Source organism: Danio rerio, chromosome 10 (assembly GCF_049306965.1).
Source record: "Danio rerio strain Tuebingen ecotype United States chromosome 10, GRCz12tu, whole genome shotgun sequence".
Classification (NCBI taxonomy): Eukaryota; Metazoa; Chordata; class Actinopteri; order Cypriniformes; family Danionidae; genus Danio; species Danio rerio.
The window spans coordinates 50,290,064-50,308,077 of NC_133185.1; the positions used below are offsets into that span (position 1 = coordinate 50,290,064).

An 18,014-nucleotide genomic window follows, 5' to 3' on the forward strand; every position below is an offset into this window, starting at 1 on the left:
GTGTGCGCATGTGTGTGTTTGTTTTTGTTTGATTGACTGTGTGTGTGTGTGTGTGTGTTAGTGCATTGTATGTAAAGGAGCGTGTGTGTGTGTGTGTGTGTGTGTGTGTGTGTGTGTTAGTGCATTGTATGTAAAGGAGCGTGTGTGTGTGTGTGTGTTTAGGTTTAATGTCACCAAACAGTATTAAGACATTTATTTATTTATTTATTTATTTATTTATTTATTTATTTGTGCGTGCGTGTGTCTGTGTGTCTGTGCGTGTGTGTGTGTCTGTGCGTGCATGCGTGCGTGCATGTGTGCGTGTGTCTATACTCTCAGGTTTCTTCACTCTGGATGGTCAGCCGAAGACCATGAGCTGTCCGTCCACTGGCCTCAGTGAGGAAACTCTGGCGCACATCGGGCAGACGGCTTCATCCGTTCCTGTGGAGGATTTCACTATACATGGAGGTGTGTGTGTGTTACACGGCTGTCAGGAATACTGTATTCTGATTGGTCAGTTGTGGCATTTCCAGGTCTGTTATTGCCAGATAACACCCGCTGAATAACACAGACTCATATGGATGAACATCTTTACTTACGGTGATTCTCAGCTCCTGGATGAGTGTGTGTTATTTAGCGGGTGTTATCTGGCATTAGCAGAGCTTGGATTGTCACGACTGACCAATCCGAATCCAGTATTCCACACAGCCGTGTAATAATCTGCAATAACGACCTCCTGGATGTACTTTATCCCTTACTTAAGATGCTTGTAGCTCAGAAAAAGGCTCACGCCCCATCATCATTATTACCCAGAGTTCCCTCTGTTTGCAGGTCTGAGCCGTATCTTGAAGAGCCGGTCGCTGATGGTGCAGAACCGCTCTGTGGACTGGGCTCTGGGCGAATATATGGCGTTCGGTTCGCTGCTGAAGGAGGGCATTCATGTGCGGCTCAGCGGGCAGGACGTGGAAAGAGGAACATTCAGGTGACACCCATACACATATTACCACTGTATTGACCTTATTTCCTGGTGGGTAGCGCTGTCGCCTTACAGCAAGAAGGTCACTGGTTTGAGTCTCGGCTGAGTCAGTTGTCATTTCTGTGTGGAGTTTGCATGTTCTCCCCGTGTCGGCGTGGGTTTCCTCCGGGTGCTCCGGTTTTCCCCACAGTCCAAACACATGCGCTATAGGGGAACTGATCAACTAAACTAGCCATAGTGTATGAGTGTGTGTGTGTGTGTGAATGAGTGTGTATGGGTGTTTCCCAGTACTGGGTTGCATCTGGGAGAGCATCCGCTGTGTAAAACATATGCTGGAATAGTTGGCGGTTCATTCCCTGACAGATAAAGGGACTAAGCCGAAGGAAAATTTATGAATATCACAGTATAGTAGCATTTCCGTAAATTCATTCAGTTAATAGTTTGTATTGTTATTTGTTGTTAATTGTTTATATATCGAGCACATGTAAGAGCCTATTTCTGTATTTACATAATAAAGTACAGTATATACTCATAAATGTCCTCATGTGATCATATTTCACACTTTATTTAGAACTTCAGGGCAAATGTCTGATTAACTGTGTGGAAATATTAAATGGATATTAATAACATATAAAAAAACAGCCTCAGAGTAAAATTATGGCTAAATTAAATGCAAAATGTATTTTTTACACCATTTAACAAATTATAGAGCATAATATGAAATGCTAAACTTTTTTGTCTATATGATATACAGCGCTCGGCATAAGTGAGTACACCTCTTTTGAAAATTAATATGTTTATTGATTTCTCAGTCAATATAGATATAATATAGTGGTGCATTTAAACAAATCAGTTTCAATAAACCGTTATATTCATGAAAATGAGAGTTTGCTCACTATACATTTACGGGTATAAAGATAGTATATTTACATTCCAACCAGTTATAGCTAAAAATGTATATACAACCTACAGAATTGTATATATTTTTGTGTTTCTCTAGATTTATCCTGTTTATTTTAATTTCATTGAGTATTTTCCCCCAACATAATAATGTCACGTTTGTTAGCGTGATCAAAACAGGAAAACAAAAAGGTGCGGATCCAAGTGCAGATTTATTTACAGTGCATCAACATAAAACAAGGTGTTCAAATTAACAAATAAACGACAAAACCAGAAACTAAATCAGAGACACGGCTCAGGAATAACAAACAAACAACTAGACTTAACTAGAAAACAGACGACACAAATAAAACACGAACTAGACTAAGGCAAAATACAAGAACGAGATCAGAACAACAAACTCGGAATACTAGACTTACTGGGAATACTGGAACAAGAATGACATTGACGCGATGACATACAGTGGTGGCATGATGGAATATATAGTCCAGATTATCAACAGAAAACGGAGACAGCTGTGAATACAATCAGTGTATGTGTTCCGGTGTATGCGCGTGGTATGTATGGATTTGTAGTCTTTTTGGATGCTGTAGTTCCAACTAGGTGTCCGATGAACTACAGCACCCTCAGGTGGTCACTGACCCAGTCATGACAAATAATCAGTGTGTAGTAATGTTTGACCTGTGATCTTCAGTTGTTTTGTTAGATGAGTTGATCAGTTTTGTCTTTAGTACTGACTAATCTAATGTATCTGCACACATATATTACTGTAAGAGAGACATCTGTGTGGAGTGAACTTATTTATGCTGAACACTGCATGTTTCCGTCTTCAACTGTGTATGTTTATGGTATAATACGTTGTAAAGCTGAAATGTGAGCTTTATTTACTCTACAGCATGGGTCTCAAACTGGATTCCTGGAGGGCCGCAGCTTTGCACAGTTTCACCCCAACCCAAATCAAACACCGCTGATCAACTAATCAAGGTGTTCAAGACTACTAGAGACTATTCAGCAGGTGTGAGTTGGAGGTGATTCAAGCTAAACTATGCAGAGCTGCGGCCCTCCAGGAATTGAGTTTGAGACCACTGCTCTACAGTTTTGTCCAGATCTGCATATTTGGCGTCTGATGTTTTCTTTCCTCATACAGTCATCGGCATCACGTACTCCACGATCAGAATGTGGACAAGCGGACCTGCATCCCTATGAACTACATGGACCCTAACCAGGCGCCCTACACAGTGTGCAACAGCTCTCTGTCAGAATATGGAGTTCTCGGTGAGTGTAAACCGCAGAATCTGGGCTTTACACCTGAAAAAGCGTGACAGATTTTCAGTATTGGGGTCGTTACTTGAGAATAATAATTAGTTATGGTTACTGGTTACTTTCACAAATAGTAACGCATTTAATAACTAAATTAAATGTGACCCATTCTGCCGCTTTTACAAGATGTAAATGCGTCTCTGCTGTCTCTAGAGTTTGTGTGTTTGCGCTGAGAATAGCATACTGATACTGTTCTCCAGCTCTCTGAAACTGACCCTTTTAGACTTTGATCCTAATTGTGGTGTTTTGGTGACTGTCGCTTTAAATTCAAATTAGGTTTAAAAGGAAGGCGGAGCTACAGACGCCTGTATGTCACCAATCTAAAACTCCACATCTATAATCCTCTTAGTCTATGCTGACACTATCTTCAGCAGCTCAAACACTCTAATGGCTAATGGACAGACGGCTGCTTCTCACTCAGGGCTGCTGATTATGCTAATGAGATGGAGAGATGGGCATTAGTGGGCGGGGCTTTCCCCTTCAATCATCAAGTCTGATTAGAACAAACACAATTAATTTATGTTGACCATTAGATGCTGGAGATTTTCACACACTGCTGACACACAACTGGGGGTTTAAACCCTACATAAAAGAGATTTCTGTATAAATGCTCCCATTTAAGTAAATCGCTATCAATTTAACGCCGCATTTTATTGTCAGTAACCGTGTTGTAGTTATTACATTACATTATTATTGTCATTATTCCCATCACAGGTTTTGAGCTTGGCTTTGCTATGGCGAGTCCGAATGCTCTGGTGCTCTGGGAGGCTCAGTTTGGGGATTTCCACAACACTGCGCAGTGCATTATTGACCAGTTCATCTGCCCCGGCCAGGCCAAATGGGTTCGGCAGAACGGCATCGTGCTGCTGCTGCCACACGGCATGGAGGGCATGGTGAGGGTTTCTCCATTCTACAGCACACACTCAGCTAAAGGCAACAAGGGCTTTTTATTAAGGTTTTGAAGTCGTTATTTACAGAGTTTGAGAATTGCGGGGGTGTTTTTCTTTTTTTTTTTTGCAATTACAAGAATTGTTTTTTATTAATTTATTGTTATTTATTTATTTTTTGGAGTTACAGAGATTGCATTTATATGTACATTCATTTATTTATATATATTTTTTATGTTGTTTTTTTTGCAGTTACGGGTGTTACGGTTTATGTTTTTTGTCTGTTTATTTGTTTATTTGTTTTGCAGTTACAATTATTGTGATTTTGTTTTAAATTCAGTTTTTTTTGCAATTACGTGCACATAAATGTGTCATTTAAAGATGAGCTATAAATCATTATGTCATGACCAACACAATATAAGAGTGTTATATAATTATTTAAAATCTATCTTGCTTATGTTATTTCCTTTCTGTTGTTTCCAGGGCCCGGAGCACTCATCCGCCCGGCCTGAGAGATTCCTGCAGATGTGCAATGATGATCCTGATGTTTTCCCGGTACATGAACACTTAAACCAAACACTGTTTTCACTGTGGATATCATTGCAACTTAAAAGTCACCTGAAGCGCTTTTAAATTGATTATTTTGTTCAATATTTGAGGTAATTTCAGCTCAAACCTGAAGACGTGCAGGGCATATCATAGTCCCTCCCCTTTTTACTAGACCAGCCAATGAACTGCAAGCTTTGAATGTGAATATGTTCCAAATGACTGACTTTTTCCACAGGTTTGCAGTGCACTAGCTTATAGTATATTATATTAATATTGATAACCTTAACATTTTTGTTGTGATGAGGTTTTCTACACTTCCTCATTGTTTGTTTAAGGTGATGCAAATGATGACTGTTATTTAAAATAACACCTTTTTCATGACCTAAATGGTAATTTCTCTTCATCCTGAGATTAATGAATAGATGAAATGGTAAAAATAAGTGTATAATCAACCCTTACATCTAACAAAGTAGAAATGTGCATTATACAAAGAACAACTGAATGCAGAAGTAATTCTAAAACTTCATAATTTAAGCAAAATCTTGAAAAAAATATTAACCTGTAGATGATAAATAATACTAATAACACATTTTTTACTTGTATAGCATTTTTCCTACAGAACATGCAACTCAAAGTGCTTCACACACATAAAGGTACATTAAAAACAACTTCAATATCAGGTAAAATATAGAAAGAGATACAGAAAATAAACACAAAGTATAAGCAAACAGATGTAGTATGAATGTTATTTAAAAAATTGACCCAAAATTTTACACATTCAGTCATGTCATACTGGACATCATGTGCATTATAATTAATAAATTATATTAATAATAATAATCAGGACATAATGCATATACAGTTAAATTCAGAGTTATTAACTCCCCTGAAATATTCACCTTCCTGTTTATTTTTCCCCAATTTCTGTTTAACGGAGAGCAGATTTATTCAGCACATTTCTAATCATAACAGTGTTAATAACTCATCTCTAATAACTGGTTTATTTTATCTTTGTCATGATGACAGTCAATAATATTAGACTAGATATTCTTCAAGACACTTCTATACAGCTTAAAGTGACTTAAAGCTTTAAAGGCTTAACTAGGGTGATTAGGGTAACTAGGCAGGTTAACTAGTAATTAGGCAAGTCATTGTATAACAGTGGTTTGTTCTGTAGGCTACTGCTTAAAGGGGCTAATAATATTGACCCTAAAATGGCTTTTAAAAAATTAAGAACTGCTTTAATTCTAGCCTAAATAAAGCAAATAAGACTTTCTCCAGAAGAAAAAACATTATCAGACATACTGTGAAAATTTCCTGAATCTGTTCAACATCATTTAGGAAATAATTAAAAAAAGAAAAAAGTTAAGGGGGTGAATAATTCTGACTTCAACTGTATATGTATGTTTTTTCCCCACTTAAAGAGTTTAAAGGTCCTAAAGGTTAGGACTAATATATTGATGCCAACACCTAGAAAAACCTCAGTTCTGATTTTAACGTTCCACAGAAAATCACGGAGGACTTTGCGGTCCGGCAGCTGTATGACTGTAACTGGATCGTGGTGAACTGCTCCACTCCTGCAAACTACTTCCACGTGCTGCGCAGACAGATCCTGCTGCCCTTCAGAAAACCAGTAAGAGACTTTACACTGCAATGATCATCTATACAGGTTAATTTAATCAAGATTAACCCCGAAATATCAGCTATATAGCTTAAAGAGTCTCAAGTCAATGGTTATTAAGCCTTGTCAGGGCTCAACAATAAGGACTGCCCGATGGCCCGGGGCCAGTGTGTGAGATGCTCAGGACAGTAGACAGGATCGTTACTGGCCCAATAGAGCCACTGAAGCCCTGTCACTAAAGTTTAATTTGCCTGTTAACATTTGTCAATTGCGTGCAAATACAGTCAGAATTGAAAAGCAGTCTTTGCTTTTAAGCCTTCAAATGCTACCTTCTCGGTTCCTCTTATCTGATTGGATGTTGTGAGCATGTAAATTTTCCCGTAACAACCAGTACAGTAGAGACAGCAACATGTCGGCAACATCAAGTGATGATGCAAAAGCAAAACATTTGTTTCGAACGACTTGGAAGCAGACATTCACGAGGGTACACCATGACTAAAAAAAAAAAAAAGATGTTTTGTACAGTTTGCCGTCAATTTGGCAGGTCAGCCATCTTTTGTTTTGCAATAAAATACCTGCACATTTTGCTACTTTTGTTTGCAAAACACTTTTGCTCATTATACATTTATTATACAATTATTATTTTTTTTTTATATTTAAATTCAAGATTTACAAACATTTTGACACTTTTTTTATTTTTTATTTGTGGCTAAGAAATAGCTATTAACTCTTTTTTGGTAGGACCAGTGAAAGCATTGGCAGGGCAAGTTAAAATCTGAACCACTGGTCAGATCAGGCCAGTAAAAAAAATCCTTAGCGTTGAACCCTGCTTGTGTGTTTTGTTTGATGCCCATTCGATTCCTAAAAGACTTCATGTTGACTCACGGTGCATTAACTAATGTCATACCACGGCTGTCTGGAACACTCGATTCTGGTCAGTCGTGACATTCCAACCAAAGTTATTATAATTAATAAAAATAAACAAAAACATGTCAACTAGAATTGAAAATCATTTTGGTTAACTGAAATAAAAATAAAAACAAGAGTTTATTAATAAACGGGAACTGACTGAAACTGTATTGTGTTCATACTAACTCAAAACTAACTCTAATTATAGCAGAAACATACTTTGTTTTCATCTTTGTAAATATATTTAATACATAAGGCTACTGTATGCATTTCAGAAGTAAATCTGTTATCTTTGCGCTGCAGGTGTTTGAGCTGTACGGCACCTCAGAGTCTGTAATCCTAATGCTATTGACCAGATCAAGCCGATTTCCCTCCAGTCATCCTCGCTGTTGCTCCCGCAACTAAAAAACAACCACAGCAGACACTTACAAGTATTAATTTAACACATTTGTGCCCAATAATATGCTTTATTTTTGTATTAGGGATCGCGATCGCGAACGAATCGTTCTCTTTAACTGAATCTCCTAAGTGAACCTGTTGAACTAGTGAACCGAATTGAACTGAATCATTTGAAACGATTTGCGTTTCCAGTAAGCACTCTTTTCCACAAACTACTTGTTTTTTACATGCCTAATACCCCCCTCTGACTCTAAATAAATCAATATATACTGAGTTATTCACTTATTAAAACGTTACTCTGAGATCAGATTTGGGAAGTGGTGAACCGATAATACTGCGCATGCGTGATTCAGCAGATGGTGAACTGAACACAAGCACTACATGACAGCCTGCTGTGACTGAACTAACCTTGATCTGCAGCGCGGGTAAACTGAGGGCTTAAATGAGAGGATCTGGCCAAATGCAAGTTTACATCACAACTGAAAGTAGTAATGGAGTTTATTAAGTGAATCATGCTTCAGCTGGGTTGCAAAACGTAATTGTAAGAAATTTTTCAGATCATGGTGACGCTTAACTGACACAAATTATATTAGGGATAAAGTAGATCCAGAAGGTTGTTTTCTAAGGGCCTACTCACACTCTGCCATCCGTACCATGCCCAGGCCCGTTTCCCGGATCGTTTGAGAAGTGTGAGTGCGCTGAATCGGGCTCAAGCACGGTTCACTTGGCCGGCCCTGGCCTGGTTGGAAGAGGTGTGCCTGAGCGCGGTTCACTTGGGCGGTTCACGGTTCACCAAAACTGAAAGTGACTTTTAAGGGGTTGTTTCATATGGATTTATTAATCATTCTGACTGTTCAGTGAACGCAAACTGCCGTAGTTTATTAAAGACGCAAACTCCTCACAGCACAACAGCTGCACCTTCAGCAGACCTCCTCATTCCTGCAGCACAAGAGCTTTATGATTATGAGCGCCTAAAGTGGCGGATCTGGGGCCTCATGTACGAAGACTTGCGTGGAAATCTTACTAAAACATTGCGTATGCACAAAGCTGTAAATGTGCGTACGCAGAAAAAAATTCAGATGTATGAAACACTGCGTACGCCGAATCTCACGCATATTCTTTTGTACATCCGAATGAACGTGAAACTGAGCGCAACATGCACGAGCACAAAACCCCTCCCTGCCTCCTCCCCCGTATGAATATGCTAATGACTATGCTAATGGAAAAACCCAACGAAAAAGCAATGGCAAAATCAAACAAAAAGAGAAACTTTGAACAGAATGTGAATTGGAGGTGCTGCTTTCAGAGGTAGACCGGAGAAAAGCGGTGTTATTTGCAAGTTTGTTCTCCGGAATTAACAACAAAAGAAAAAAATAGAGTGGGAGAGTTTAGCTGATGCGGTTAACACAGTTGGGTCTGAACATCGCACTGAGTGCATTAAAAAAAAGAAATAGTCTGGTTTATATCTGTAAACTGTTGCAGGACGCTTAACAGTCTCAGTGGCGTTACTCGTAAGACGCATGTGATTGATACGTTCGAGCATGAACTCGGCTCAAATCCAGCGTCTGATGAACTCTTTCTTGTTTTTTCCCCGCTACATATCAGATTTTGCCAACTATTTATCACGAGAAAGACAAGTAGGAATCATCAATAAGTTCATATCAATAAGCATCATATTTTATTTGCACATTTATTGAATGGAAATGTTTCTGAGTCACGTATGCAAATTCATCTTCAGATAGTGTCTTTATAGCAATGTGCGTGCAGTAGATCGCTCAGATTACATTGGGAAAACAGGCGACCGCTGCAAATTGTGCTTTAATGTTTAGCTGGTCAACTGTATGGTATGGAAACCTTATATACCTGCTGAACCCGTCTCATACAGCTGCGATTGCAAGGCTCAGACACTTTGTAGAGAGGAATTTAACACAACTGCCTCTAGGAGTCGCCAATGGAAATAAAACAGACACGCACAAAAAATGTGCGTACGCCTGCCATAAAGCTGCCGTGGAGCTGCGCACATTCCCACGTTCAGTTTATTGTTAGTAAATCCAAACGTGAGCGATTCTGAGCGTGAAACCTGGCGTACGCAAAGTTTTTGTGCGTACGCAGCGTTGATACATGAGGCCCCAGATCTGTAATGTACTCATTTGTACCAAGTTCACTCGCGCCGTGGATAACTCCAACATTATAATGTCATCCCTAAGGACTGTATGCCGAAATATTGTCACTGCATATCAAACGACTGACACGATATAACTAGAGAAATCTCCACTGTGCTGAGCGAGAGCGCTCACTGAACAGCACAGCAGCGATGACATGAGCGTGCCGAGTCCCGATTGTGGTGTGACTGCGGACCGTCAGGGGAGATGGGAGGTGGGACAAGCGTGCTTTGGCCCGGTTTGAGGCAACTGTACCTTGTGCGAGTACAGTCTAAGGCTGCTTTCACACCTGTCAATCGATTCAGTTGTTCTGAAACAGAGATTACAAATGTTACATGGCTGCTCTTTGCTCTTGGAGCGGTTCACTTTCACACTGCAAAGTTTCTAATCGGACCAAAAGAGCTAAAACAAGTCACGTGTGAGTAAACTCTCCTCACATTGGTCAGTGTCAGGGTTTATTTTGCAGAGTCCCGCTCAGATGTTGAGAGGTGGTGGTTTGGTGGTGTTTGACAAGGTGCGCGCGACGTGTCTGAAGAGTGAGGAGAGATGCGGTGGGGAGGGGTGAGAAGGGTGCGTGACATAGCCTATTTGAGGACCGGGAGGGAGACGCGAGATTACCGGGAGATTATCATTTGTTTGCGGGCATCCGGGAGACTCGCGAAACTCGCCCTACTCATAATTCTCTCTTCATATAGCCGTAAGCCTATTACACATCCATAAAACACTGTGATATAATTGCGCTCGGATCGTATCACTTTCTCACTGCAATCAATCCGCTCCAGAGCCGAGACCACCTCATTCAAGCCCTCTAGGAGCGATTGATTTGGTGCGGATCTGAGAGCGATTGGTGGTTTCACATTTGACAAACGAACCGCGCTAACTGGGCAAACGAGACAGGTTCCCAAACAAAGGTGTAGGTGTGAAAGCACCCTCAGAATAAAGCCTGACCAGTTTATCAGCAGCCCGATGTAGAGCACTGCAGCTCTGTTGTAGAAGACTGAAGGGTTCATTCTGAGAAAACCACCGTCAGGATGAACTTTATCCTGCTTATTACACAGCTACCTACCACAAAACATTGTTCTCAGCCCTTATAATAGTTATAAAGCCCTTATAATATATGAATAGTTTATTCAATCTTTAATTAAACACAAAGCTGGCAGAAACGAGAGCAGCCGATGGAGTATACACTAACCTACTGTCACGACCCGGCTCAAAGGCAATGACAAGTTAAAGGGAGGACACACACCGGATGGATGTGGTACAACAAAATATTTATTTAAACATTAAAGAATAATCAAGTGCTCACTTTAGGTCAGCAAAATCAAATATTAACCAAAGCTAAAACAAAACATAACAAACAGGAGCAAAAGCACGGCTCCTCACAAGCCAACACTGCTGGCTTTTAATAGAGGGGTGTTATCATGCTCAGGTGTTATCAATTGAGCAGATGAGTTTCTGTCCTTCCCACTTTCGGCCGATCAGTGGGTTGGTCAAAGAGACTCGTCACGAGACTCAAACCTACGCATTATTAAACTGAAAGATGACGCAAACAAGCGAAGGGTGACAGTGGAGCAGACACATATGAATGTATATAGATGAACGCATTCACTGTTATTCATCGGTTGTCAGCTAGGAATAACAGAGCTTGAATGGCTTTTGTTTAATATAGTGTACTTATCTGAAAGGGTGTGTGTGAGGTCATCAACAAAGTGTTTATATTATTATGTGTGTGTGTGTGTGTGTGTGTGTGTGTGTGTGTGTGTGTGTGTGTGTGTGTGTGTGTGTGTGTGTGTGTGTTTGTGTGTGTGTGTTAACAGATATGATGCACTTTCAATCTCCTTCTGTTTTTCCACAGCTCATCATCTTCACACCGAAATCTCTGCTGCGCCACCCAGAGGCCAAGTCCAGCTTCGAGGAGATGCTGCCTGGTAAAATCCTGCCCTTCTGCTCTGATATTACGGCCCAGTCCAACACATAGTGATTGTGTGTGTGTGTGTGTGTGTGTGTGTGTGTGTGTGTGTGTGTGTGTGTGCGTGTGCGTGTGCGTGTGTGTGTGTGTGTGTGTCTGAACAGGCACACACTTCAGCCGGCTGATCCCAGAGCAGGGCAGTGCGTCTCAGAGCGCAGCAGGCGTTCAGCATCTGATCTTCTGCACTGGGAAAGTGTTTTATGATCTGCAGCGAGAGAGGAAGAGTCGAGGCCTGGAGGAGCGCGTGGCCATCAGCCGCATCGAGCAGGTCTGCAGCACCCTCATCTCTATTTACTCTCATATTCAATAGAGCATATTCGTTCACACACAAATTGCATTCAAACCCATCAACCTTCCAGCCACAACCCTGTACCGGGAAACACCCACACACACTCATACACTATTGCCAATTTAGTTTATCAAATCCCCTATAGCGCATGTGTTTGGACTGTGGGGAAAACTCCACTCAGAAATAACAACTGACCCAGCCGGGACTTAAACCAGTGACCTACTTGCTGTGAGGCAACATTGCTAACCACTGAGCCACCGTGACACCTCGCTGAAATCAGGATTTCTTTCCTAAATGTTATGTATGAGTTACTGTAGGTATGGTGTAGATGTATGTTGATGGTGTGCAGGGCTCGACAATAAGGACTGCCCGATGGCCCGGGGCCAGCGTGCAAGACACTCGGGCCAGTGTACAGAATGTTACTGGCCCGATCGGGCCAGTGCTGCCTTTTTGGCAGCCAGACCGAGCCAGAGCTGCGTGCTGCGACTGTCTGTCAATTGTGTGCAAATACAATCTTACAGTGCTTTCACACATAGACGTTTGTTTCGGAATCAGTCTCGTTTCCCCCGTTAGCGTGTTTTTTTGGCATATATCTAGCAGTTGCGCTCGCATCCGCGCCAAATCAATCAATCCGAGATCGCCTGAATGAGACTGTTTCTGTCCTATTGAGCGGATCGATTGTAGCGAGAAAACAAAACAATGCAACGAACTAACCACCCAGGCTATATTACAGTGTATTATGATTGTGTAATAGCCATATATACGGCTATATGACGAGAGAATGATGAGCTGGGCGAGATGTCATTCTTACCGGTAAATGCGAAAGTGAAAGCATGCTGAAATATTACCCAGAGCTGTTTGTCCAGCCTGATCTCAGTTTATCCATTAGGAAAATTGACCGAAGTTAATATCTGATCATTTTTCCATATTTTAATCATATAATATGTTGTGTTAGGCCTGTTGTTTTGTTCATTTCTGCACTGACAGCTCGAAAGAAAATCAACATTGATCTGCTTCGCGATCTGATGCAGTCTCGGTTCATCTGCTATGTCTCTCAATAATTTAAGCCTAAAATACAGAATTATAGTCAATGTTTCTTTAATAGATTGATTAATTCAATAGATCGATTTTTACAAAACCTGAAAATTGAAATGAGGCTCTGTATGAGAAAGTCTGACCTCGATTTATATTCGGTGACGATGTCTGTGGGTTGTTAAAATTAAAGTGTACATTTTCACTTATAAAATATTCTATACACAACTGGTCAAAAGTTTGGGGTCAGTGTGATTAAATATGTTAAACTAAGCTTCTTCTGCTCACCAGGGCTGCAATTATTTCATCATAAATACAAATTGTGAAATGTTGCACTATAAAATAACTGTTCAAAAGTAGTTTATCATATAATTTATTAATTTATTCCAGGGATTTTAAAGATGAAATTTCAGCTTCATTACTCCAGTCACATGATCCTTCAGAAATCACTAATATTAATTATTATTATATTTATAAATGGTAATAGTAATAAAATCAATAATGTCTGGAGTAACGATTTTATTTGAAACTACATACAATAAGATAGCAGTTATTTAAAATGTTGATAAATATTTAACAAACATTTTTTACATTTATAAATATAGCCTTGATGAACTGAAAATTTTCCTTAAAAAACATTTTAAAAATTACTGTAAATATATATATATATACAGAGTTATTAGCCCCCTTTTTTTTTTTTTTTTTTTTGTTTTTTTTTAAATATTTCCTAAATGATGTTTAACAGAGCAAGGAAATGTTGATATTTTGTCTGATAATATTTTTTTTCTCTGAACAAAATCTTATTTGTTTTATTTCGGCTAGAATAAAAGCAGTTTTTTTTTTATGAACCATTTTAAGGTCAAATTTATTAGCCTCTTAAGCTAATTGTTTTTCAGACTGTCTCCAGAACAAACCATCATTATACAATAACTTGCCTAATTACCATAGCCTGTCTAGTTAACCTAATTAACCTCGTTAAGCCTTTAAATGTCACTTTAAGCTGTATAGAAGTGTCTTAAAGAATATCTAGTCTAATATTATTTACTGTCATCATGGCAAAGATGAAATAAATCATTTATTAGAGATGAGTTATTAAAACTATTATGTGCAGAAATGTGCTGAGAAAATCTGTTCTCTGTTAAATCGAAATTGGGGAAAAAATAAACAGGGGGGCGAATAATTTAGGAGGACTAATAATTCTGAAATCAAGTGTGTGTGTGTGTGTGTGTGTGTGTGTGTGTATATATCTATATACACACACACACACACGCACAGTCACAGTCAAATAGCAATTAACTTCTTTTTTTTTTTGGTGGGGCCAGTGAAAATTTTGGCAGGGCAAGTAAAAATCAGAACCACTGGCCCGATCGGGCCAGTAGAAAAAATCCTTAGCGTTGAACCCTGGTGTGTGTGTGTGTGTGTGTGTGTTGCACAGCTCTCTCCGTTCCCGTTTGACCTGGTGAAAGCGGAGGCTGAGAAGTATCCGCATGCGCATCTGCTCTGGTGTCAGGAGGAGCACAAGAATCAGGGATATTATGATTATGTCAAGCCCCGCATCAGCACCACCCTCAACAACACCCGTCCTGTCTGGTAATTCACATTACATCTCTCTATACATGTGTATATGCTTACAGTTGAAGTCAAAAGTATTCGCCCTCCTGTTAAATAGTTTTTAAAATATTTTAGAAATGATGTTGAACAGATTCAGGAATTTTTCTACAGTATTTCCTATAATATTTTTTCTTCTGGAGAAAGTCTTATTTGTTTTTAGCTTTGCTGGAATAAAAGCAGTTTTTTCTAAAAAATAAAAAAGTAGTGTTGGGCAAAAATTTATCACGAATAATCGCATCCAAAATAAAGATTTGTTTTGACCAAAAATATGTGTGTATTATGTACTGTATACATAAATAAACACATGCATGCATATATTTGTTTATGGATATTTAGAATATGTACGTATATGTAGAGGTATATAGATATATGTATACAAATATACATTTAAATATAGATGTAACAAAATTGTTTTGTGTAATTTAGCTTGTGTGTGTGTGTGTGTGTCACATATACATAATGAATAAATATACACTCACCGGCCACTTAATTAGGTACACCTGTCCAACTGCTTGTTAACGCAAATATCGAATCAGCCAATCACATGGCAGCAGCTCACTGCATTTAGGCATGTAGACATGGTAAAGACGATCTTCTGCAGTTCACACCGAGCATCAGAATGGGGAAGAAAGGGGATTTAAGTGACTTTGATCGTGGCATGGTTGTTGCTGCCAGACGGGCTGCTCTGAGTATTTCAGAAACTGCTGATCTACTGGGATTTTCACGCACAACCATCTCTAGGGTTTACAGAGAATAAAGAGGAAATATCCAGGGAGCGGCAGTTCTGTGGGCGCAAATGCCTTGTTGATGAGGCCAGAGGTAAGAGGAGAATGGCCAGACTGGTTCCAGCTAATAGAAAGGCAACAGTAACTCAAATAAGCACTCGTTACAACCGAGCTCTGCAGAAGAGCATCTCTGAACACACAACACGGCCAACCTTGAGGCGGATGGGCTACAGCAGCAGAAGAGCACACCGGGTGCCGCTCCTGTCAGCTAAGAACAGGAAACTGAGGCTACAATTCACACAGACTCACCAAAACTGGACAATAGAAGATTGGAGAAACGTTGCTGCTCTGATGAGTCTCCATTTCTGCTGTTGGATGCTCGGCTCACAATTTGGCCTCAACAGCATGAAAGCATGGATCATCCTGCCTTGTATCAGCGGTTCAGGCTGGTGGTGGTGGTGTAATGGTGTGGGGGAGATTTTCTTTGGGTCCATTAGTACCAATTGAGCATCAACAACACAGCCTACCTGAGTATTGCTGCTGACCATGTCCATCCCTTTATGAGCACAGTGTCTCCATCTTCTGATGGCTACTTCCAGCAGGATAACGCAGCATGTCATAAAGCTCAATCATCTCAGACTGCTTTCTTGAACATGACAATAAGTTCACTGTACTCAAATGGCCTCCACAGTCACCAGAGCTCAATCCAACAGAGCAGCTTTGGGATGTGGTGGAACGGGAGATTGGCATCATGGATGTGCAGCCGACAAATCTGCAGCAACTGTGTGATGCTATCATGACAATATGGAGCAAAACCTCTGAGGAATATTTCCAGTAGCTTGTTGAAACTTTAGTTAAGACTGTCTAACCCAGGGGTGTCCAAACTCAGTCCTGGAGGGCCGGTGTCCTGCATATTTTAGTTCCAACCCCAATTAAGAACACCTGAACCAGCTAATCAAGCTCTTTGTGGGTGTACTAGAAACTTCCAGGGAGGCGTGTTGAAGGATGTTGGAGCTTAACTATACAGGACACCGGCCCTCCAGGACCGAGTTCGGACAGCCCTGGTCTAACCTTTACAGAAACAATATTTTTAGTTTTGTTTTTCATTGTTTATGCAATGTGTTGATCAGCTGTTCTGTGTGTGTGTGTGTGTTGTGTTCAGGTATGTGGGCCGAGATCCAGCTGCTGCTCCAGCTACAGGAAACAAGAAGGCTCATCTGCTGGAGCTGCAGCGCTTTCTAGACACGGCGTTCAACCTGGAGGCTTTCCAGAGCGCGTCATAACAGCACACACACACACACACCTCCGTCCCGCAAACACACTCGATATTAGCATCAGAAGGCAAGCTGGCAGCTATTGAGAATAAAGCACTGTAGTCTATGCAGAATCTCCCGCAAGCTTTAACTGCTCCAGGATCAGTGTTCCTGCATGATCTGAGGGAAGGCATGCTGATGGAGGCCTGAAATAATGCTCAGATTCAACCACAGGTTCCCCTTCAGGACGACATCAAGGGTCAGTTCACGCAAATATGAACATGTCCTGTTCATTTACTCACCCACAAGTGATCCAAGAGGAGTTTTATTCCTTCAGTTGGACATTAGAGAAGATTTGGAGCTGAATGTGTGGCGATTAGTGATTATAATGGCAGTGAATGCTCACAGGTTATTTAGATTAAAAATAAACACAAATAAATGAGTTCAAAACAATCGTCACGGCTCCTGATGACACACTAAGCTCTTCTGAAGCTGAACAGTCACTCTGTGTATAGAAATTGAACATTATTTACAATATTATGAGCTATAATAATTATTATTAACTATATTATTAACTATATTTGTATATATTGACGCGGCGGCTCAGTGGCTGGCGCTGCTGACTCGCAGCGGGAGGGCCAATCGTTCAAGTTCTAATTGAGCCAGTCGGCACTCTCTGCGCAGAGTTTGCATGTTCTCCCCGTGTTCCCTGGGTACTCTGGTTTCCTCCCACAGTCTAAAAACAAGTGACATAAGCAAATTGTAATAGTCACAAGCACCTAACGCATACATACTGAATCCATTCTTATAGATCCACTTCTTTAATCAAAGTTGGAAAAAACAAACTGGGGCTCTGGAGAAAAACCCGTGTCCCTCCTAATGATCCAGGCCGGACCCTAGGGCTCATCTATCTCCAAGCTCAGGGTTCTCTCCTGGGACAGCATGCCAAACCTGCTACTATAGTCGAGCATTATCTAAGTGTGAACTCTTGAAAGCTGATAATATCGTAAATAATGTTTAATTTTTCACTCGTTTGCCTTCACAAGGCCTCAGTGTGCATCAGGAGCTGTTGATTTGAACTTGTCTGTGTGTGGTTATTTATTATTTTTCTAAGTGTTTGTATTAGTTTTACATTTTTCAATAGTTTCCAAACAACACAACAAATAAGCAGAATAATACAGAGAAAATAATGAACGTTAAAATAAATAAAACCAATTACTTATTCATTTTCTTTTCAGCTTAGTCCCTTTATTAATCTGGGGTCACCACAGCGGAACGAACCACCAACTTATCCAGCATATACAGTATGGTCACCTTAGAAATATAAGGTTTTATCTGACATTTTTGTCAAAATTGAGTTATTGAATTCTTATTAAATTACATCTTATTGACATTATGGGAGGTTTTTTATAAGTTGTTTACATTTTACTTTT

At 40.1% G+C, this 18,014-nt stretch overlaps 1 protein-coding gene across 6 annotated transcripts in view; it reads left to right on the forward strand.

Moving 5' to 3' along the window:
• Positions 1-18,014, forward strand: part of ogdhb (oxoglutarate dehydrogenase b) — a 57,770-nt gene that overhangs the window by 38,462 nt on the left and 1,294 nt on the right. For 3 of the 6 annotated variants that reach the window (XM_021479477.3, XM_073915229.1, XM_073915227.1), the window contains exons 14-23: positions 319-447; positions 811-961; positions 3,003-3,130; positions 3,890-4,068; positions 4,546-4,617; positions 6,119-6,244; positions 11,558-11,630; positions 11,776-11,939; positions 14,428-14,582; positions 16,491-16,948. In XM_021479477.3, the coding sequence (XP_021335152.1) occupies positions 319-447; positions 811-961; positions 3,003-3,130; positions 3,890-4,068; positions 4,546-4,617; positions 6,119-6,244; positions 11,558-11,630; positions 11,776-11,939; positions 14,428-14,582; positions 16,491-16,611 (1,298 nt within the window). In that variant the 3' untranslated portion in view covers positions 16,612-16,948. Of the gene's footprint in view, positions 1-318; positions 448-810; positions 962-3,002; positions 3,131-3,889; positions 4,069-4,545; positions 4,618-6,118; positions 6,245-11,557; positions 11,631-11,775; positions 11,940-14,427; positions 14,583-16,490; positions 17,942-18,014 lie in introns of all 6 variants that reach the window. The other 3 variants (XM_073915228.1, XM_073915226.1, XM_001338145.9) reach the window with 2 other exon arrangements.